The 24,202-nt window shown below is 32.6% G+C and overlaps 1 protein-coding gene across 1 annotated transcript in view; it reads right to left on the reverse strand.

Annotated features, from left to right (window-relative positions):
- LOC139489503 (uncharacterized) overlaps positions 1-24,202 on the reverse strand; it is a 255,507-nt gene that overhangs the window by 182,973 nt on the left and 48,332 nt on the right. The window contains exons 16-29 of the mRNA XM_071275986.1: positions 23,750-23,868; positions 23,308-23,516; positions 22,674-22,819; positions 22,109-22,282; positions 21,306-21,464; positions 20,359-20,501; positions 19,867-19,937; positions 17,154-17,311; positions 16,223-16,392; positions 15,686-15,872; positions 12,806-12,967; positions 10,838-11,011; positions 10,437-10,587; positions 9,233-9,301 (exon numbers count right to left, since the gene is read on the reverse strand). Of these exons, the coding sequence (XP_071132087.1) occupies positions 9,233-9,301; positions 10,437-10,587; positions 10,838-11,011; positions 12,806-12,967; positions 15,686-15,872; positions 16,223-16,392; positions 17,154-17,311; positions 19,867-19,937; positions 20,359-20,501; positions 21,306-21,464; positions 22,109-22,282; positions 22,674-22,819; positions 23,308-23,516; positions 23,750-23,868 (2,092 nt within the window). The remainder of the gene's footprint in view (positions 1-9,232; positions 9,302-10,436; positions 10,588-10,837; positions 11,012-12,805; positions 12,968-15,685; positions 15,873-16,222; positions 16,393-17,153; positions 17,312-19,866; positions 19,938-20,358; positions 20,502-21,305; positions 21,465-22,108; positions 22,283-22,673; positions 22,820-23,307; positions 23,517-23,749; positions 23,869-24,202) is intronic.

Raw genomic sequence — 24,202 nt, forward strand, 5'->3', positions numbered from 1 at the left:
ATCAGACAAAACACCACGAGTAACAAATATAACATGATCAAAGCGCTGTAAGCGCTGAAGGCAGTTAACCAAAAACCAAGGCAACCGTAATTATGAAAACTGTGACAATGTTGCCTCAACATTAAACATTCATATATAGTACATTCATGTTTATCTAATGATTTATTTATTAAGGCAAATAATTTATATGTTATCAAGGTTTCAAAAGCAATGCATATATCAATGTATATTTTTTTATGGTGAGTCTGCAGTGGTACAAGTTCCCAATGATTGCAGTTGTTCTACTTGGTAGTTAACCTTGGTTTTATTTGACTGCTAGAAGGACAATTTGACTTAGTATGAACATGTAATAGTATGAATGGACTGGTTTCCCTGGAAAGAAAACTGAGTTTGTGTTCTATAGTACAAAAGTTATGAGGCACGAATCAGACAAATGTTCACTACAACAGGGATCAAAGGTGAGGTCTGACTGCCCTGCCCATAGTAAATGTAAATGATTTGTTATTTTGTCCCATACATATGAATATATATAATTTAGGGGTGGGAATCTCAACGGTTTTCAAGTTCTCAAACAGGTAGGGGTAGGCAGAGGATTTAGGGGGTAGGGGCCCGGCCCCCCTTTTTGGGAAAATAATTGGTTGCTTATATAGGGAATCACTGAACTGTGACTGGAGCGGGCCTCTCTTAGGTCAGTCAGTGGGCCCCACTTATGAAAATTTCTGGATCCACCACTGGGGGTAGGGTGACCCTAGGGACTTCCCCTACATTTCATTTTATTTGTTATATTGTCCCATACATGAATATATATGGTTTAGGAGTGGGGATCTCATTGGTTTCCAAGTTCTCAAACAGGAGGGGTCGGGTGACCCCAGGGACTCCCCCTATATTTCATTTAATTAGTTATATTGACCCATACATGAATATATATTGTTTTGGTGTGGGGATCTCGACCGTTTCCAAGTTCTCAAACAGGAGGATGAACAGTGACCTCAGGGACTCCCCTATCTTTCATTTGAATTGTTATATTGTCCCATACATGAATATATATGGTTAAGGGGTGGCGATCTCAATAGGTTTAAAATTCTCAAACAAGAGGGGGTGGGGTGACCCAAGGGACTCCCCTTATATTACATTTTTTATTTATTATATTGTCCTATACATGCATGAATATATGCAGGGGCGGATTCAGACGGGGGAGGGTTGCGGGCATGCACCCCCCTTAAATTTGCAAAGCATTGGTTGTTCTCAGCTTAATAAAGAATATTCCGATAATTTTACCTCAATTTTTTTTAGCCTCGCTCTGCTCGGCGAAAATTTAAGTTTGCGCCCCTCCTATCCTAAAATCCTGGATCTGCCCCTCATATGGTTTAGGGGTGGGGAGCTCAACCGTTTCCAAGTTATCAAACAGGAGGGGGTAGAGTGGCCCAAAGAATGCCACCTATATATCATATGATTTACTTACATTAAGGTATATATAATATAGTTGCATTATTTGTGAAAATAAAGAAAGAAACTTTCAGCTACTTTAATTGACCCTTCAAAATTGAGAAAAACAAATAACTCCTCGAAATTGTAGTAATATGTTTACACTTTAAAAGCATCTCACATGCATTATCATCATTTATCATTTATAAATAAAATTTAGACTGTGACCATGAACATGTATATTGTTAGATATACTGTTCCCAGCTGTCACGTTGTATTGGATTTTTAAATTAAAATTTGTCAAAAAGTAATTTTGAGTTTCTGAATAAAATATTTTTCTGCTTTTTCTTTCTTTTACATAATATATCTTTTGGTTTACAATACTAGTGTTTATATTCATTTACCATGCATAGATGTTTTTTTTCACCTGCTTGGATTTATTTTGTAAATGATCGCCAAACCCGGAATTACCCTTATCCGCTTACGGAATCGGATCCGATATTGTAAAATTTTGTTTTCACGGCCGCCATTGTTATGTGTTTACAATGTTGTTTTTGTCAATCAGATACGATTTACTCGAATTTATACAATATTTGTTGGCGATTTTCTGTATAAAGCTAGCGGTTGAACAAAATGAACATCGCCGTCATGTATAATAATGATAAAAATAAGTTTCTAGCTTGTTTAATTGGAGACTTTCGTGAACATGGTGAAAAGGTTTGCAAAGTAATTTCTTATTTTCTTTCAAGTGGAAGGTGACTACGTCGGACGTAGCTGGAAACCAATTATCCTAGTCGAAATTCCGCTTTCAAAAGTGGAAGGTCGCGGACCTCGGACCACCGCTAATTTGCACACCTGCCTCCAAATTGAAAAGCTACGAAAATTTCTTTTTCTAATTTGAAATTGCCGCCAACAGCATGAACAGTTGAACTTATTATATAATAGACTACTGACGTAGTTGTACTACGTATTGATGACAAACAATATTCCTACGACTTTTGTCATTTGGGAAATCTAAACTACTTGTCTTAAGAGATTTTCGGCGATTAAATATTTCATACAATTGTTCTTTGACATCTTAGCTAAAAGCACAAGTCATAATGAACTACACAAGGATTCTTAATAAGCACTACTTCCTATGTGTAACTTTAAAACTTTTGGATAAATCGACGATCATTTAAGGTTTTTCTGGTCATATTTTTTGTAATCCAGAATAAAAAGTATTAAAAAAGTGTTCAATTAGTTATATATAACATAGTAGCAAGCTAGATAATAACAATGGCAAGTATTTCAGGATTTATTGGGTAGAACACAAATCTAGGGTGCTCACATAATGCAGCTTAACTGCATAAAAACCAAATACATGAATTAGGGATAGACAAGTACCGTGCCACGTCTGATCTCAATATCTCAAAAATAAGAGAAAACACAAACGACTCAACGTTAAAATGCAACACACACAGAAACGAACAATAATATAACAATGGCCATCTTCCTGACTTGGTACAGGACACTTTTAAAGGGAATAAAAGTGGTGGGTTGAACCTGGTTTTGTGGCATGCCAAACCTCGCACTTTAATGGCAAAGTTAAATATAACATTGAAATGACAACATATTACAGGACTACAATACAAATAAATATGAGAACATATTAGACAAAGAAAAACATGATTAATAGATAACAAAAAGCATCAGGTTTAAAATTCAATACGCCAAAAACACACAGGACTTACAAGTGACGCCCAGATATAAAAGATCGAAAGAGAAAAAAGTACAAAGTTGTACAGCACTGGAGATAAAAAGTTGAAAAGGTTTCGCCAAATACGGCATTGTTTTTATGCCCGGGATAAGAACATTCTTATTATATAGAACAATTCATGCTATTGCAAACAGTAAATTTTATCAAATGAATATGAAAGAGATATACATAAAGAAACTGAAGTATTAACTTATTACAGAAAACTAAACCCGAATACATAACGCCCAGATATAAAAGATCGAAAGTGAAAAAGGCACAAAGCCGCACAGCACCGAAGACCAAAAGCTGAAAAGGTCTTGCCACTCTCCCCACTTATGGAAAAAGATGTTATCCCGTTGAATATAAGTTAAATTCCTTATATTGCATTATGATACAACTAACAGGTTTCTTTTCAATTGTTATGCAAATAACTAAGCTTCAAAACTTAGTTATTCTTCAACAATACATTTTTTTTTTAGAATTATAATTTCAGTATATCAATAATAGTAATTAAATAAATTTTCGGTTTGTTTGTATTCTGTGTAGATTAGTTTTCATTAAAGTGGTGCGAGTTTTTATTTTTAATTATATATATATATATTAATCTAAATATTACCGTTTTTTTATAAGTAGGGCAGGTTGGCAGGAGTAATATTTAACATGATTTAACCAATTTCACATGTTGGGCGATTTGATAAATCAGTTTGTGGCGGTTTTTTTAAAAGTGGGCGATTAGCCAGTGGGGCGACTTTTCCTGCTTCCATTTGAAGGCCCCCTTGAAGGTTTTGTATGACTATATGAACCATCTTTCACGTAAAACCCCCATGTGCATTTTGAAAAGTTGGCAGATATGTTTCTAACTCCAGGCAAAATCTACCGGTATGAATGAAAAAGAAGTTTTCAATTAAGGCTCTGTGGCCATAACAGCTGTCTCATTAGCATTTTAACCACTTCCCATATTTGCAATTAAATTAATAGAAGAAAATTATTCAACGCAAAAACAAAACTTACATGTAAATATGAAATTCTCTTTACGATATGAGTTTTTCTCATTGTTTGAGATTGTACAGTAGTACCTGTAACTGCTTATACCTATTTCTTATTCACTTTTGCTTGATAAACTCACTAAATATCATGTATATATACATTGTACCACATCTCCTTATTTTTATATGCATTCCAATAACATGAACAATTGTAATTCAATTCTATATACCAAAGCAAAATGAACTGCACCACTTTCATTCACTAGTATGCATCTTTTGGCAAAATACAAGTTCTTAAATGACACAAGATATATTTATTGATAAAAAAAATAAAATTTAGTATACAACTCTTTAACAGGTATAAAAAAAAAAGCACAGCTGTGTCATAACTTGTGAAATCTGTGCTGAAAACATAGACATTGATGGTATTTGAGTAATTCCATATGTGAAGCTCAACATTAGCTCGTCAGTTGGTGGTGGACAGTTATAGTTCCTTTCTGCAGGCTAGGATGAATGACTTTTCAGGAAAACCAATTTCACAAATCAAAACTTTCCTCTAGATTTCTCCTACAATATTCATCCAGTTTAGTTCTTTTGGTTTAATTGGACACCGTCCTGATTTTTAATTTTGCAAACCATTCAGTCTCTTGCTTGCAAATGGTGCATGAAAATAGGATTGGTATGGCAGTAGACAAGTCTCTTTAAAGCGGGTTTGTGCCCTGAAAAAAAAGTTTTATAACTTAAGTTTTTTTGAAACACATACCTAAATAACTATAACATAGAAGAGAGCATCATTCGTGTCAATGTTTTGTTCCTGTTTACATTGTCATTGATATTTTTTCAGAAAGCCGGAGGCATAGCTCATGAATTCCTGTCATTACATCCTAAATTAACATAATTACTGCTAGAATAATTATCAGTATGATATACGTACACTATCATTGTACAGCCCAAGTCTTCAGTATATATCATTGTTGCATTCATTCACTCCTGTGTTCAGTCGTTCAAAAATATTTAAACATCAACAAATGAACTTTAATAAGGACAAGAAAACACTAGAAAAGATAAGTACATACAACCCGTGTTTAAGTGTATTTGAAAGAGAAATATATCTGGTTAAACGATGTATAAAGGAGGAAAAAATTGCAGATATTGCATTACGATGCTTTCTACCTAATAGCACGTGGATATGTTTACATATTTAGACTTGACCCAGTATGACCCGTACCTTGTAGGTCACCGCCGTCGTTTAAACACTAGACTACAGTCGTGTATAAGACAATAAAATGCCTAAGCCTGTACTATTTTTGTGAAGTAAATGTGTTTTTTCTGTACATTTAAATTGTTTTACCTGATAGCAAGGACGTATATCTATCCGTTTCCTTCTCAATTCACCTTGCCAATTTCTTCGAGCTCCTTCAAAACATACGTATTACTGCGCCCGGAAGTGAAAATAATATTAGAAATCCTCGTAAAATAATGCTATTTTCAATTTTGTGGAATCCATTTTGTTATATTTATTATATAAAGATAAAAAAAGTTACGATTAATTATGAATTTGCATATCATTATACGGAACGTTTATGGACTATTTTTCCATAGCTGTAAGTCGGTCATTTTGGCGGGAAATCATGTACACATACACACGTAGATTGACTGGTACCTGATCGTAATGTTACACATCAGATATATCAAATAGCTAATACCCGGAACGTAGTACCTGGAACCAGGATAATACGTAGACAACATACATAACTAATACCGAAATTGAAAACGCTTTACGGTTTCTCGTTTATAAACTGAATTCCGCTTTGAATTATAGAAGATGCAATATTAATCATGTTCGGTCGACTTTTCATTGTTATATCAACGTCTGAACTAATTAAAAAATCTTTAGATCTCAGATAACACTCGAAATTGACCCGACCTCTTTCCACATGGAATACAAATAATGATAGTTTGTAGTCAGGTTGACTGCTTATAATGCAAAATACACATTAATAACAAGTTCTATAAAACGAACAATACACACTGATCGTTTCTTTAGTCCCCAATGTAAATGAAAGAAACAAAAACCATATCATACCATAAAAAGAAGAGGAGAAATTCGAACATTTCCGGATCTTTTTCTGGCCAAAAGACCCCCTGCATAGATTGCGTATGAAAAGATTAACCTCATGACTTGAAAGTCAGGCCTTAAAGCACTGCCTTTAAAAACACAGATGGATTCATGACAAAATTGTGTTTTGGTGATGGTGATGTGTTTGTAGATCTTACTTTACTGACCATTCTTGATGCTTACAATTATCTCTATCTATACTGAACTTGGCCCAGTAGTTTCAGTGGAAATTATTTTGTAAAAATTTACAAAATTTATGAAAATTTGTTAAAAATTGATTATAAAGGGCAACAACTCCTTAAGGGGTCAATTGACCATTTTGGTCATGTACACTTATTTATAGGTCTAACTTTGCTGTACATTATTGCTGTTTACAGTTTATCTCTATCTATGATAATAACCAAAAGCTGAAAAAAATTCTTAAAATTACCAATTCAGGGGCAGCAACCCAACAATGGGTTGCCTGAATGGTCTGAAAATTCAAGGGCAGATAGATCTTGACCTAATGAACAATTTTGTTTGTGAAAGATTTGCTCGAAATGCTTTGGGTTTAAATATATGTCAGAGCCAAAAACTGCATTTTACCCTATGTACTATTATAAGCCATGTCGGCCATCTTGGTTCACGGGCAGGGTCATCAGACACAATTTTTAAACTACATACCATAATGATGATTGTTTACAACTTTTGTTAAATTCATCGTAGTAGTTTCAGAGGAGAAGATTTTTGTAAAAAATAACAAAATTTACAAATTATTGTTAAAAATTGATTATAAAGGGCAACAACTCCTTAAGGGGTCAACTGACCATTTTGGTCAACATACTTAATTTTAGGTCTTACTTTGCTGAACATTATTGCAGTTAACTTTTAATCTCTATCTATAATTATATTCAAGATTATAACCAAATACGGCAAAATTTCCTTAAAATTACTTATTCAGGGGCAGCAACCTAACAACGGGTTGTCTGATTCATCTGAAAATTTCAGGGCAGATAGATCTTGACCTGATAAACATTTTTATCTATATCAGATTTGCTCTAAATGCTTTGGTTTCATAGATATAGGCCAAAATCTTCATTTTACCCCTATGTTCTATTTTTAGTAGTGTTGTCAAATCGTACACTTTTGCCTAACCGGTTACTCGGATAATCGTTCGACCGATTAACCGGTTAACCGGTATACTTTTAGTAGTTTAAATTGGGGTTTGAAAGCCTTATCAATAGGACCCTACACATAGATATAAGATGTGGTATGAGTGTCAATTTGACAACCTTTCATCCAAATCATAAATTTACGCTTTTAGAATTGAATATTGTCCTTTGGCATTATAAGGTTGTCTTTGAGGATTCCTGGCGAAGTTTGACTTTTAATAATCAAATACACCGTATCAACAATAGCGTCTGTACCAACTTCAGATTGAAAAATAAAAAAAAAAACTTCTTGATCTCGTAGAATTGAATATGTCTGAAACCTATTATTCTTTCCTTTTCTCTTGTTGTCTCCGAAAATAATATGGAGTGTTTCAATTTGAAATGATTAATTATAAAAAAGATGTGGTATGATTGTCAATGAGACAATTCTCCACCAGAGACCAAAATGACACAGAAATTTATAACTATAGATTACCGTACGACCTGTTTCTTTGCTTTGTTTGCATGTTGCTACTATCGCGTAAACATTGAGTACATTCACTTTAGCATTTCGTTTAAAGTAAGTCTAAGCATTGCACGACGGAGGTTGCACATTTAGATGTAGGTCTACACAAAATTAGATAAAAAACGAACCAATGAAGTCAATCTTAACATTTAATCGCATTACTGATTTAAAGTTACTGTTAAAAAAACATGTATACATGTACTAATTATGTTTCTTTAAGATCCTGCCCCGAGCTGACAAGTTCTAATTAATTTTATGTTTTTAGGATTAACAATAGCAATCAATATACTGGACAATTGATAATGATCTGTCTAATTAATTACCACGACAAAAAAACATAACTATTTAATGATTTCAATACAAATTTATATCAAATCTACCAAAATTGAAAAAAAGTCCGGTTAACCGGTTAGCGATTTTGGTATTCGGTATTCGGTCGTTCGACCGGTTAACCGTTGACAACACTAATTTTTAGCCATGGCATCCATCTTGATTGGTTGGCCGGGATACCAGACACATTTTTTAAACTAGATATATCCTAATGATGCTTGTGGCCAAGTTTGGTTAAATTTGGCCCAGTAGATTCAGAGGAGAACATTTTTGTAAAAGTTTACTGATGACTGACGCCAAGTCATTAGAAAAGCTCACTTGGCAAAGGGCCAGGGTGAGCTAAAAATGTGACAGAAATACTTGTTGGATAAACTGATAGAGGGGAACGTACAAACTGTGGACCAACAAGAATAAACGGGGAATGTGTCCATGGGTCGCTCCTAAAATTCATACTTGATCTGTATTTTGTGATAATAAGCATTGAGTATAAGTTTCATAGCATTTGGTTGAGGCAAACTAAAGTTAAAGAACGGAAACGAAAATTCAGCAATTTATTCGTTTGGAAGCATAACTCTAGAACGGTTAAGTGACGCCATCAAAATTCAAACTTGATCTGTTTTTTTGTGGTAATAAGCATTGTGTATAAGTTAAATAGCATTTGTTTGAGGCATACTGAAGTCAGAGAATGGAAACCAACTTTGGAACCTATGTATGTACGGAAGGACAGACAAGGGTAAAATTTAATGCCCCCTCTGCTATGGTAGGGGCATAAAATTGCAATACAAACCACACTTTTGGAGTGGGGTATAATTGTAATATCATGACCACCTTATAATTTTTACATTATTCAGCAAACTTCCTAAACAGTATTTGATTATTTGATTGTAGTGTAAGGATATAATTCAGAAATGAACATCAATATAATTTGGATAACTGAATAACATTGAACTCCTGTTTTAACTAAATATTTTTTCCTACCTTTAGCTCCATTCACGATCCCTGTTGTAACTTTACTCTTTACTTTTGAAAACATTCCTTCAGGCTCATCTAAAATCAAAAGAAAGAATCAAGTGAGTTCTTCATTGTGCAACATAAAGGACAGACCATAGAATATTCTTCAAGGACATTTAAAATAAATCACTTTGAAAAATTCTGTTAACAAGAATGTGTCCCCAGTACTCAGATGCCCCATTGCACTATCATTTTCTATGTTCAATGGACCGTGAAATTGGGGTCAGAACTCCAATTTGACCTTATAATTAGAAAGATCATATCATAAGGAACATATATACTAAGTTTCAGGTTGATTGGACTTCAACTTCATCAAAAACTACCTCGACCAAAAACTTTAACCTGAAACTGGACAGACGAATGGACGAACGAACGAACAAACGAACAAACGAACGATGGACGGATGAAATGATGCACAGACCAGAAAACATAATGCCCCTCTACTATTGTAGGTGGGGCATAAAAAATGATTCTGCAATGTAATCAATTTGGATAACTGCAATATCACAAATTTTGTGATTTATTTTGAATATCACTACTAATTCTTACAGGGCTAGGGATTACCTTTAATAGTCTGTATATTTTTGCCTGGATCATCTGACTTAGGAGGAGGGTCTTTAGGAGTAACATGGCTAGGGCTAATATGATATATAAATGGGATTACCTTTAATAGTCTGTATATCTTTGCCTGGATCATCTGACTTAGGTGGAGGGTCTATAGGAGGAACATGGCTAGGGCTAATATGATATTTACATGGGATTACCTTTAATAGTCTGTATATCTTTGCCTGGATCATCTGACTTAGGTGGAGGGTCTATAGGAGAAGCATGGCTAGGGCTAATATGATATATAAATGGGATTACCTTTAATAGTCTGTATATCTTTGCCTGGATCATCTGACTTTGGAGGAGGGTCTTTAGGAGTAACATGGCTAGGGCTAATATGATATTTAAATAAGATTACCTTTAATAGTTTGTATATCTTTGCCTGGATCATCTGACTTAGGAGGAGGGTCTATAGGAGGAACATGGCTAGGGCTAATATGATATTTAAAATTTAAATGGGATTACCTTTAATAGTCTGTATATCTTTGCCTGGATCATCTGACTTAGGAGGAGGGTCTATAGGAGGAACATGGCTAGGACTAATATGATATATAAATGGGATTACCTTTAATAGTCTGTATATCTGTTCCAGGATCATCTGACTTTGGAGGAGGTTCTATAGGAGTAACATCAGTATTCTGTGTATCTGGAGTTTCATCCACTTCTTCCTGACCTTCTCCGTCTGGTGGTATTTTACCTGCATCTACTGTGTAACCCTGAAATAAATTTACCACAATAATTATCCTCTTTCGATATACTACAGCTGTTATGAAACTTGTATAAAGCTGTTATAGAATAAAGAAGTTTAGAAATCTCTCAAATCCTATGCAAACTATTTCAAGTCAGATAGGCTTCAATCAAAATTAAAGAAAATTATACAGAAAGGACCATTTCAGCACATTGGAAAATATTATGACTTCAAAATTTATTTTCAAATTCTATAGGCCATGACTCAAACATTTTTACCAATTTTTCCAGCTTGTAATCATTACAGTGTTGTACATAAGGCTGGAAAAAAATAGGTCTGCTCTCTAGAAATCTGGTTGGTTCAACAAATCCTCCATCTTTTTTAATGGCAAGATGTATATGGTTCTTACATGGTGATGATGTAGCTATTCCAATAGTAACACCTCCCCAAATCTGATCGAAAAATTAGATCACAATATTAATTATTATATAGTTATTTTTTTACTTGCTGTAAACAATGCTACCTATAGTTTCTGGTGTAATTTATTAGGAATTGATAATATTGGCCATTGTTAAAACATCTTTAAAACAAGAATGTGTCCCCAGCACACAGATTCCCCATCTGCACTATCATTTTGTATGTTCAGTGGACTGTGAAAATGGAAGAAAATCTCTAATTTGCATTACAATTAGAAAGATCATATCAGAGGGAACATGTGTACTGAGTTTCAAGTTGATTGGACTTCAACTTCATCAAAAACTAACCCGACCAAAAATTTTAACCTGAAGCGGGACAGACGAATGAATGGACAAATAGACGGACGATTGACCAGATGAAGGGACACACAGACCAGAAAACATTATGTTCAACAATTTATTTCATGTACATTGTTCACTTTAATATCATGCTGGAGTTACTTTAGGTTTTGTGAAAAGTAACTGATAATAAGCTTTCCTCCCCTTTTTGACAATTTTACTAAATATTAAAGGGACATAACTCAAGAGCTAAACACATGAAAACTAATAATCCAACTACTTGTAAAATAAAATAAACATACACATAAAATACTTATATTCTATGAAAATCTTGAGTGTAGTTTTATCATTAACAGACTCTATTATTCTACCAAAAATTATTTAAACTGTTATATATTTGATGTTGCAACTATTATATGTGATCTTGTTTAATGGAGCACTAGCTGGCAAATTCTAGTTCAATAAAATGACACAAATTCTCATATTTGTTGTATAACAATGTAAAACATTTATCTAAATTATTAAAAGTCTAAAATAAACAATTTACAGAGCATTGATGTGATGTTTCAAATGTATTTTAGTCTAGTCGCCATCTAATTAAATATCGAGTTGACCTCTTAAAATCTCTGATGAGGGCTATTCCAGAAAAAAATGTATGTTGGAAGGCACATTGTATTAATAATACATAGGTGATGGGTATCAAAGCAACTTTTCACACTATAATACACTATAATTCTCAATTACAATTGTCTGGGTGGCGGGTGTTGACAAAAACTGCCTTCCAACCCTCCCATACATTTTTTTCTGGAATAGCCCTGACCATAAAAGGTATATAAACATAAATATAGACATAAATGGATTAAGCAAATTCTTGCAATTGGATTTTTCTAGGTCTATTTAATTTCATATTATAGATTATAATTATATGATAATCATTGTTTTTACCAGTAAAAGAATGATTTATTGTTGATTAAATCAGTCAATCAAATGATTTACCTAGGTTTTACTTTCAATGTTGACATTCTTTTCCCTTAAAAGACTGATTACGCACCATTCATGCGTTAATCATCTCTAGCTAAGGGGTTAAATTGAAGTTCACATTCAATGAGGTTGAATTATTCACTTGCAAGTGAATAATTAATCTTCAATGTTTCTTAGCCTATTTTATCAAAATTGAACCATACTTGCTGCTAAAAGCAAATAATTATTTCATTATTTCACTTTCATTAATGATTGAACAAAAAAAATCCTATATCTGATTTTTTGTATATCTTGTAGTTAGTGCCATTTAATGAATTAAGTGAGATTTTATTGCACGCATTTATTACTGCCAATCTTGACATTTTAATGTTATTATTGTATGTGACATATAACATAATGACTAGGTGACCATAGAAGGCAAGATTTGATTACTGCAAGGTTTATCCAATATCTGCATTTAATTTAAAAACACATTGACTTCAGAACTGAATATACTAATATATTTGTTACCATATGCTCTATGTAATTTTCATCAGAAGGATGAAGAATAGTATCTTTTGGATCCACATTTGTGATGTAAATTTCAGTATTCTTTAGAGACTCATCAGCTTTTATCAAAACCTCGTTTGGATTATCTGTTAACATGATATACCCAGAGAAAGGTGCAACAACCTGAAACAAAAAAGAAACATTCATGAGAATCAAGTTGAACTTATCATTTCAATATTTTTCCAAAATCCTATTAAAAAAATCTGTAAGAGTGTTAGAGTTATAAAATCTTTATCAGGTATTTCGAAGCTACTTTGATTATCATTAAATGTTACAATAATTGCATCTTATGTTCTCTCTGAGTTCTTTGCTTTTATATTTCATAGTCTGCCATTTTCTTTGCTGTACAAGCCATCATAAAAAAAAACTTGTGTGACAAATTTAAACACAAGCTTGCTGTTATGTAAAATTTCCAGGCATGTTGAACATCAGCAAAATTACAAATCTTCTAGATGGATAAAATCTTTCTCCTTAACAATTGCCTGTGTTCTACTATACAACTTCTGTACTTGCTATATCTCCTGTCCATAATTTCAGATTGAAACCACTGCAGAAGTATTCATGATCTCTAAACCATACCTACCAACTTTCAAAATCTCAATGAGGGGTTTTAAGCACAAGAGGACCTCATGCTCCTCTTCTGTTGTCATAAGTTTTATAACTTTTATATTGTTTGAATTAGTATGTACGTGCTTAGATACCATTTTAACTTCTTTGAATGCCTGTTTTGAGGTGTTCAGTTTATGAAATATTCAGGTCAATACTTTTCATGGGGATATCCCCTATAAATCGTTAAAGTTGACAGGCATGCTAAACAACATTGTAAACTTACAACCAGATGCTCCGCAGGGCGTAGCTTTGTACGACCGCAGAGGTTGAACCCTGAACGGTTGGGGCAAGTATGGACACAACATTCAAGCTGGATTCAGCTCTAAATTTGGATTGTGATTAAATAGTTGACACAGCATAGGTTTCTGACACAGAATGAATGTGTTCTCATGAACTTAAAATTTTTGTTTTCTCTTAGAGCAATTCACTATGCTGTTGAATATTAATCCTCTCAAAAAAATGTTTGAAGAAATTTTCTTTTTTATTTATGAAATTTCAAATGAGAAATTGAACCCAATTTTTTTAATCACATCCCCCTTTCCCTTATTCCAAAACTAATCTCAATTAAAATTTCTAATGGAGTTTGCAACAATAACTACTCATTTAAATACATCATAAAATATTAAGATTTTAAAAAACTGCTTGTTATCACTGAATGGTAAAGATTATTTTAATTTATCAGTTGGTAGTAAAAAGTGAATATACATTGTATATTGTATATAACAAAGATTTAAGTTGATTCTGGACAAAGAAAGATAACTCCAATTAAAAAAAAATCTTGCTATTGCACAATATTTTGCAATTAGATATTTCTTGCTTACTATTCTGGACAAAGAAAGATAACTCTAATAAAAAAAAAATTTGCTATTTCACAATATTGTGCAATTAGATATTTCTTGCCATTGCTCAATACTTTGCAATTGAAAAGACTTGCTATTGCACAATACTTAATATAATAATTTTAGATCCTGATTTGGACCAACTTGAAAACTGGGCCCATAATAAAAAATATAAGTACATTTTTGGATTCAGCATATTCAAGAACCCCAAGATTTCAATTTTTGTTAAAATCAGACTAAGTTTAATTTTGGACCCTTTGGACTTTAGTGTAGACCAATTTGAAAACAGGACCAAAAATGAAGAATCTACTTACACAGTTAGATTTGGTATATCAAAGAACCCCATTTATTCAATTTTTGATGAAATCAAACAAAGTTTAATTTTGGACCCCGATTTGGACCAACTTGAAAACTGGGCCAATAATCAAGAATCTATGTACATTTTTAGATTCAGCATATCAAAGAACCTAACTGATTCATTTTTTGTCAAAATCAAACTAAGTTTAATTTTGGACCCTTTGGACCTTAATGTAGACCAATTTGAAAAAGGGACCAAAAGTTAAGAATCTACATACACAGTTAGATTCGGCATATCAAAGAACCCTAATTATTCAATTTTGATGAAATCAAACAAAGTTTAATTTTGGACCCTTTGGGCCCCTTATTCTGTTGGGACCAAAACTCCCAAAATCAATACCAACCTTCCTTTTATGGTCATAAACCTTGTGTTTAAATATCATAGATTTCTATTTACTTATACTAACGTTATGGTGCGAAAACCAAGAAAAATGCTTATTTGGGTCCCTTTTTGGCCCCTAATTCCTAAACTGTTGGTACCTAAACTCCCAAAATCAATACCAACCTTCCTTTTGTAGTCATTAACATTGTGTTTAAATTTCATTGATTTCTATTTACTTAAACTAAAGTTATTGTGCGAAAACCAAGAATAATGCTTATTTGGGCCCTTTTTTGGCCCCTAATTCCTAAACTGTTGAAACCAAAACTCCCAAAATCAATCCCAACCGTTCTTTTGTGGTCATAAACCTTGTGTTTAAATTTCATAGATTTCTATTGACTTAAACTAAAGTTATAGTGCGAAAACCAAAAAAATGCTTATTTGGGCCCTTTTTGGCCCCTTATTCCTAAAATGTTGGGACCAAAACTCCCAAAATCAATACCAACCTTCCTTTTGTGGTCATAAACCTTGTGTTAAAATTTCATAGATTTCCATTCACTTTTACTAAAGTTAGAGTGCAAAAACTAAAAGTATTCGGACGACGACGACGACGCAGACGACGACGCCAACGTGATAGCAATATACGACGAAAATTTTTTCAAATTTTGCGGTCGTATAAAAACCATCAGTGTTCTACTATACGACTAATTTACATACTATTTCTCCTGCCACTATTTCTAAGTCAACACCACTGTATGAGTATTCTGGGTCACCGCTCATTAGCTTAGAAGGATAAAATCCTTTTCCTCTACAACCATCAGTGTCCAGTCTAGTTGTCCTTGGAAAATCAGGATGTGCTTTGGTTCCAAAAATACCATCAATCAAAGACTTTCCGAGCTGATATCTGTATTGAAAATTTAAAATAGACAGTCTGACTTATCCAAAATTTTAATTGAATAGAATTTGTTATGCTTATCATTTTTACCATGTCTCTATTTTCTATATACTTAGAGATATTAGGCAAACCTATAGCTTGATCTCTGTGAATGACATGGTGGTCATATGGTTGATCAATCTAGTTGAAATTTCAATTTTTTTTCAAGGATGAAAACAGATAAAAGGTTCTTGAATTCCAACAGGTTTTTAATTTTTTTGTAATGAAATAATATAGATGCATAATATAATGTTCAATACACATCAGTTAACAACACCTTTTATAAATATGTAATGAGATGTTCATATCTTTTATCTTACCCTTTCTTCAGAATAGCATAAGCCTCTTTAACTGATTTGATAACTCCAAAAACAGTTTCATAGGCTTCAAAAAATGGACCAGCAAGATGTCTGAGAACTGTTCTGAAAGGATTCATCAGTTCTTCTATAGTTGTAATGATTTCATTTTTTATAGCCTCTCTCAGTTGGGACTGAAATGAAATATTAAACATGTATGAGCCATGGCTCCGTGTTGAAGGTTGTACCTTGACCTTTAATGGTTTAATTTCATAAATTGTAACTTGGATGGAGAGTTGTCTCATTGGCACTCATACCATATCTTCCTATATCTATGTCAATTTCAAATAGTACATATATACAAAATTATCCATCAAACAAGATAAAGTCTCACCTCTGGGTTCTCGTTAAAATAAGTCTCAGGTGTACAAAAGTTTATTAAGTCTCAAGTGAGACATCAATAAATAGTCCAGGTGAGACAACAATGCTTAAATAAGGTCTAATGGGCGATTAAAACCTATCCATACAGTCCAAGAAAAAAAAAAAAACAATAACAGTCTCAGGTGGGACAAAAACTATGAAATAAATGTCAGGTTAGAATACAATCTATAATGGTAAATTGACAAAATTTTAAGAATTGATACTCTGTTTTTAATATGTAATCAATCTATATAATGCACAAGTATACAAGTGACACCTCACAAAGTCTTTACGTTACAATATAAGAAATGAGTGATGTTCCCCCATTGTTTTGCACCATATCTACAATAGATTTGACATGAAAACAGTACAGGTTATGGTTGGAAACTTCAACTTAATAGAAAAGGTAACAAAGTTAAGTTGGTTAGGCACTTTAAATTCATCAAAACTGAATTTAAACATTGTCTAGAAACAATCAAAGTTCAAAATCTAAGCAGAATACTGCTACTGTATGTTCATAGGCGTCATATATTACCGTGGTATTTTTTCCTTTGGTAAATGTAGCCACAGGATCTTCCTTGAAATCTTCAATCCATTCTGGACTTCCCTTCTTCACTATTTCTATTGCTTTTTCAGCCTCATCAATTATCCCTTTATACTCAACACTGATATTCCACCAGTATGGCTTCTCATCTTAAATTTTATATATATATCTATTATTTCAAAACAAGCCAGCATAGGAAATTTCTTGATATCAGCTGGAGTTATCTAATTTTAATTTCAGTATAAAAGAGGTTTTGGCAAGCTAGTTACTATTATTGAAATTATATTAACAACTAGATATGTCAAAGCGACATGAATGGCCCCGCCCCAAAAAGTTGAAAAATCTGCAATTTCAATAACACATGTGGACACAAACATGATGGTAGTCTCAGATATAAAAATCAGCTCAAAATCTGGAGGCGTATATAAAAAAATATGTAAAACTGTGATTTTCAATAATTCATCAAAGTCCATAGCCTGTAATTTCAGCAAAAATTAGGGGAGCAGAACGAAACTTAAACTTGATCTGTAACTCATCATGGTTAACTCACATACCAAAACTCAGACCAATATCTGAAGGTGTTTAGAAAAAAAGTCTGTATAGCTGTGGTTAACAATTTCTCAAAGTCCAAAGCCCATCATTTCAGTAAAAATTAGTGGAGCAAAAAGAAACTTAATCTTGATCTGTAACTCATCTTGGTTAACTCATATACCAAAAATCAGCCCAATATCTGAAAGGGTTTAGAACAAAACTCTGTATAATGGTTTGTTGCGGAATGACAGAGTTACAGAATTTCGGAATTACGAATTTTGGAATTACGGAATTTCGGAATAACGGACAAGGGTAAAACTATATGGCACCAACAACTTCGTTGCGAGGCCATAAGGATTTTCTGAATTACAGATTTTTGAAATTACGGAATTTGGACAAGGGTAAAACTTTATGCCACCATACCAGTCAACCTGTGACGATGAAAATGCAGGTCATGACCTGCATTGAAGAATCAAATCTCAGGTCATAACGCGTACAAATTTTTTCGAGCTGAATTTCAGTATTTATGGTACATTTTCTTATAATGTATATCAAAGATACCAAAACATCAATGCATGTTCACTTTGTTAAGTCATTTTAAATCTTATTAAATATTACTTCATTGCTCTTTTAAAGATTTTTATAAATTTGTGTACCTCAGTCTTATGTGCTTTACTTTTTGAGAAAAAAATACTACAATCAGACACTAGAATTTAATGTTAAACGTAAATATAAGGAATAATTTTGAATGGTAACAAATAAGGGGAAGTAACTCTAGTTCAGTTTGTAAACCAATGGTGCAATTTATTTACGACCTAAAGCTAAGGTAATTGGTGTTAATTAACAGTGTGTTTGACACCAAAGCTGTCAAGTGAAGCCATGCACTTAATGGGTCACTTAATTTGACAGTTAACATAGCTAGATGAACTTCCTGTTCATGGAAGAATTACGAATTTGCCAGTATTTTAAAGGAATATTACTTATGAAATCAATCTCAAGGCTAAGAAATACTGTTGAAATCGGGTCATTTTCAGAATTCCCGGGTTATTTCAATGACCCGTGGGTGTTCCAGGTGATCCCTCAAAATTGTGAAAATCTCGGGTCACACCCGCAAAATACGGGTCAGTTGACAGGTATGTATGGCACCGACAACTTCGTTGCAGGGCCATAAGGAATTTCGGAATTTCGGAATTGCGGAATTTCAGAATTACGGATAAGGGTAAAACTATATGGCACCGACAAAAAAAAAGGATAAACCTACAATAATACATTTCATGTACTAGAAAGTATATATACAAAATAGTGCATAATCAATTTCAGATTAGTTCTACTAGATTTTGGTGGAAAACAAATAAACGTGATCTAATGTCAAGTAATTATTTTACATTTAGTTTTTTTATCACAATCATCCTCAAATGACATTACTGTAATTATAAATTTGTATAAAAGTATCATTTTTCTGATTAACTAAGAATGAACTTTAATCTACAAATCCTGCAGTATTTAAATCTCTTATATTACAATTCACAACATTTAAAAATGTTTTAAAAAAATCCAATGGGTGATCTATGAAGAACCTCTTTGGAAATTACATCTCTTTTCTCAAAAACTGGAACAGCAATTGGGAAAAATTCATGATACATGTATTACAAAGATGAATCCATTTACCTGAGCTTGATCTAGTTGTAATCAATAAATAAAGATGTTACTTATTGTAAAACTTTAATAAAAGAACAGAGTTCCAATGTCCCTAGAGTTGCAAACATTTTATATTTCCAGGGACACAACTCTGTTAAAAAAAGATGTTTGTCCACCATTATAGAAGTTGTCCGAGATATTACTGATATTTACTAAAGTATTAAGTTTTAAAAAAATCTAGCAAGATTTGTACCTGTGAGATCTATAACGAGGCCATTTTTGTTCAATTTAATATTTTCAAGGGCATAACTCTTTTAAAAAAGTAGATTGTCCACCATTATAGAACTTGTCCAAGATTTTGCTGATATTAACAAAAAGTTATACGTGGGGGACAAAAATACTATGCCAATTAACACTGGAGTAATTTGAGTAACTGTCATTTGAGAGAAAAAACATTCACTGATCTAATGTATACATTAGTCCTTTTGAAGTTCAAGTTATAAACTGTTTATTATTTCTGTCCTTAAATTCATACCTTTCAAGAAGAAACATGCCTCTTGTATCTGATTTTTCAGTTTTTTTGCTTCCTTATAAGTTGAGTATACCCTGATAAAAAGACAAAAAAATACTTAGTATTATACATTGCAAAGCATACATACAACTGAGGGAGTTAGTCAAAATACCAATGCTTACATGGTATACTCATGTGTGACAGATCCAAAAGTACAGAGGAAAAGTAAACATCTTGAATAAATTGTTGACACAGAAGTTTGTCTTACCTGCATGTATAAGGCAACTGTTAAAATTAAAATAAGACAAAACTTTCGTCTGTAATAATATTGAATGTAGTGAATTAGTAAATACTGTACATCTTTCAAATGCATTGGTTGATTGATTAATTATTTGGTGTTTAACACCACTCTTGACTATATATATGGTGGCAGCCAGATTTTATTGTTGGAGAAAGCCAGAGTATCCAAAACATATGTCCAACTGATCAATCTACAATATACAACTATCAACTTACTGGTATACTCCCAGTCCAATCTTAAAGATGGAAGACTTTGGGTTCTTTCCAATGATCCTAAATCCTTCAATTATCCCTACTACACCTTGATATAGCCGATCACCCATTACTGGTAATTTAACATTGATCAACTCGTCTAGTTTCTATAAAGAAATGCATTTTTTAGTTCTGATAATTAGTCACATCTCATTCACTATCATATTAACTTGTGTTATTTATAGGTACATGTATGGAATGACTGTACGCATTTACAAATTTATAAATACAAAAACAAATTTACGTGTTTAAAATTGCACTTTTCCATACTTCAGATATGTGATGTATATGAACTTCCTGTTACGTGTTGAATTTTTTTTGTGTCCAATATCTCTGTAGGAAGGCAGTCTACTACTGTTGCCTTTACTTATATGAGACCATCTTATGAAAAAAAATCTTTTTGATTACTCACTTATTTTTTCCACCCAGCAATTTCTTCATAAATGTTCTATACCAAACTTGAGACTAACATAAGGGTATTTGATAAAAATATAGTATGAACAGTCTTCTATACTAAGGTCTAAAATGAGCATTTAGACATGAAATATACTGTGACGGCGTCCACAAACTAATTATACAAACGTAACGTCTTCAAATTACTTAAATCATTTACGATGTCAGAAAATATGTTGAGTTTGTTTAAATGTTGCAAGTTTCACATTTTTTTGGCCTTTTTCTCATTTGTTTTCATACTTTACAGATTTTAATTTTGATAATCTTACTAGTAATGTGGATTTTAATAGCTAGCATTCCTCATTTTTTCAAAAAAGAAAACTTCCTATCTAAAAGATAATTTAAACACAGTTGTATAAGTACTTTCAAAAGCGTATATTACAGTTGACGTCAACTTTGTGCACGATGTCTAAGTGAGTATAGTGAGTCATGTACATGACAATTATCTATATACTTACATTATAAAATGTCATAACATCCGTCTTGATGTCATTAAATAATTTCTCTACTCTGTGGACAAGACTCTTTACTGGCTTCAAGAATGCAGGTAGCTGACTTTCATCATACTTGCCTATAGCTTCAACTGCTTTTTTGGCTCTTGACCGAAGATCAGCAACCTTAAAGCCAACAAAAATATGAATGCCTGTAATTCAGTGGTTGTCGTTTGTTTATGTATTACATATTTGTTTTTCGTTAATTTTTTTATATAAATAAGGCCCTTAGTTTTCTCGTTTGAATTGTTTTACATTGTCAACTAGGGGCCTTTTATAGTTAACTATGTGATATGGGCTTTGCTCATTATTGAAGGCAGTACAGTTACCTATAATTGTTAATTTCTGTGTCATTTTGGTCTCTTATGGAGAGTTGTCTCATTGGCAATCATACCACATCTTCTTTTTTATGAAAAAAAGGACAATCATACCATATCTTCTTTTTTATAAAAAAGACTAAGTCAAACATAAAATAGAGATATATTCAAGTCTGTATTGAAGTAATCTAGACAAAAATATGATGTGGACTTAAATGGAAACATTCATATTTTAAAAGTATAATGAACTTAACATGTGCTTTGATCATTAATCATGCCAATTAAACAGACATGGTTTCTTTGGCACCTATTCATGGCTCCCTAAACTTCATAATTGAGGATTCATTTATTTTCATGGGTACCATGACATAAAAGTTCACAGTAGATAAACAGTTATACTTTATCATCATAATAACCTTGTAGTATCATCAATAGCAACTATAACCACTTTACCTTTTGTGGTAATGTTTCAAGAGCAGCTATGAAGTCTTCTATAATGCCTTTGATCCCTTTTCCACTGATGATTTCTTTAAATAGGTCTACACCTGACTTAATACCATTCACAATGTCTTTTATTACTTTGTCAAATCTTAAAATCATGTCAATGAACTGTTTCCCATTTCCTTCCTGTAAAATATAAGGCAAAGGCAAATATTTGATACTGATTGTCCATATAGATGTATTTATTTTATTTAACATATTTCAACAGATATGTAGATTTGAATCATGAACTAGAGGCTCCCAGGAACCTGCATATCTCTCATGGTGCGTCTTTAGTGTTACACTGACTTTTGTTTTACGGCACCAACCAACTTAGTGACTTTAAGGGTAATACTTAAACATATAATCTGTATTTAGGTATGACATAATATTTTTTTTTCAATATTTGGCAGAATGTCACATCTTTGTATGTTATCTTGTTTGTGTAATATATAAATATAACAAAAGAACAAAAACATTTGAGATAGTGATATGAGAGTTGTTCGGTTCTTCAACTAATTCTTATCTCAATACTGACCTGAAATATGTTGAAGTTGTATGATGTATCTCCTTTATAACAGAGTCTGGCAACAAAAAATGGAATGTTGATTCCAATCATTCCCACATGGACTATAGCGTAGGCTTCATCATGGGCACTCACTTTAAAATGGCCACTCAATGGGGCTGTTTATAAAAAAATAACAAATGTTTTATAGAATCACATAGGGATTGTTTATCATTACAAATGAACAAATTGATGTAAATTTTTGGTTTGTCAAATCCCTGCACTCCATGTCTCTAGGCCTAATTGTGGCTAAAATCCAGATATTTATTTTATTTTTCTATAAATCTCTTATTTTGCCTAATTGGTGTATAAATGACAGCTTTGAATGAAAAACTTTTCCTCTCCGTTTAACTTTTCACATCGAAATGCATCAACTTGAAATATTTTTACCATTAAACAATGGTCTTAATATTTGAGGCCAAATAAATCCCTTCCAAGACTTCTTCTTCAACTTCAAAGAAATGTTACTCTGTGAATACTTAATAAAAAAATTTGACAAAAGGCATACCTCAGTCTGTTATGAAATAAACTGCAATGTAAAAAGATGTCATAAACTGTTTTACCTATTGCAAATTTCCTCATATCAGTATAAATGCAAATAACTTACCAATTTTCAGATCAAGGTAATTTTCAAGGACTATTCCAAAAGATGCACCAAGTTCTTTGGTTCCAACTTTTTTCTGCCAGTCTACACTAGGTGTAGATAGTTTGAACTCTAACCCATCCCAGAATCCTCTCTTATGTCTTTGGTGACCTTGAAACTCAATTATGTCTGATGCATAAGGATCAACTATGCTGCTCTCATTTACTGAATGTCTACAAAATGACAAAAAAATAATATTATAATGAAACATTACCTCATTTTGATTTGATTGTGCATAAATATCATGGCATCAATTCCATGATTGATCTTCTGAAATTGTGTTTGCAAGAGCAGACTCTATGTTACTTATTCTATTTTTAAAGAACTTATCCCCATAAAATTCTTTCTTGAAAATTAAAAATTAAATGTACAAATATGACAGAAGAATGCTGACTCTACATTTTACCTGTTATTTAAAGGAGAAATCGTTTTGGATTTTGAATGTGCTTGATACAATAACAAGGCCTCATATCGAACATTTTCATCTTCATCATATAAGGCTGTTTTCAGCATGGTTTCAGCTGCCTGAAAATAAATATGTTAAACTATACACTGATTCATTGAATCAGCAGGTAATTTTCAGGAGTAATTCTACTCAAATCAAATGAACAATTAAAAATATAAAGACCTAAGGAGACATCATCTGGTAGATATTTTCAATAATACCTGGAGATAAAAAAAAATATGGTAGAAGTGTACATAGCCTGTGGCAAGATGAGCTCAAAAGTAGTCATATCTCACCAAGCTTTAAGCAGTTATAAAACATGTAAAAGCAAACAAGTTTAGGTATTGTCAAATATTTTTCTTTACTTGATGGAATAATTGAGATACTGTTTTTTCCACTTTGAAAGTTCGTACA

This window comes from Mytilus edulis, chromosome 9, assembly GCF_963676685.1.
Source record: "Mytilus edulis chromosome 9, xbMytEdul2.2, whole genome shotgun sequence".
Lineage (NCBI taxonomy): Eukaryota > Metazoa > Mollusca > Bivalvia > Mytilida > Mytilidae > Mytilus > Mytilus edulis.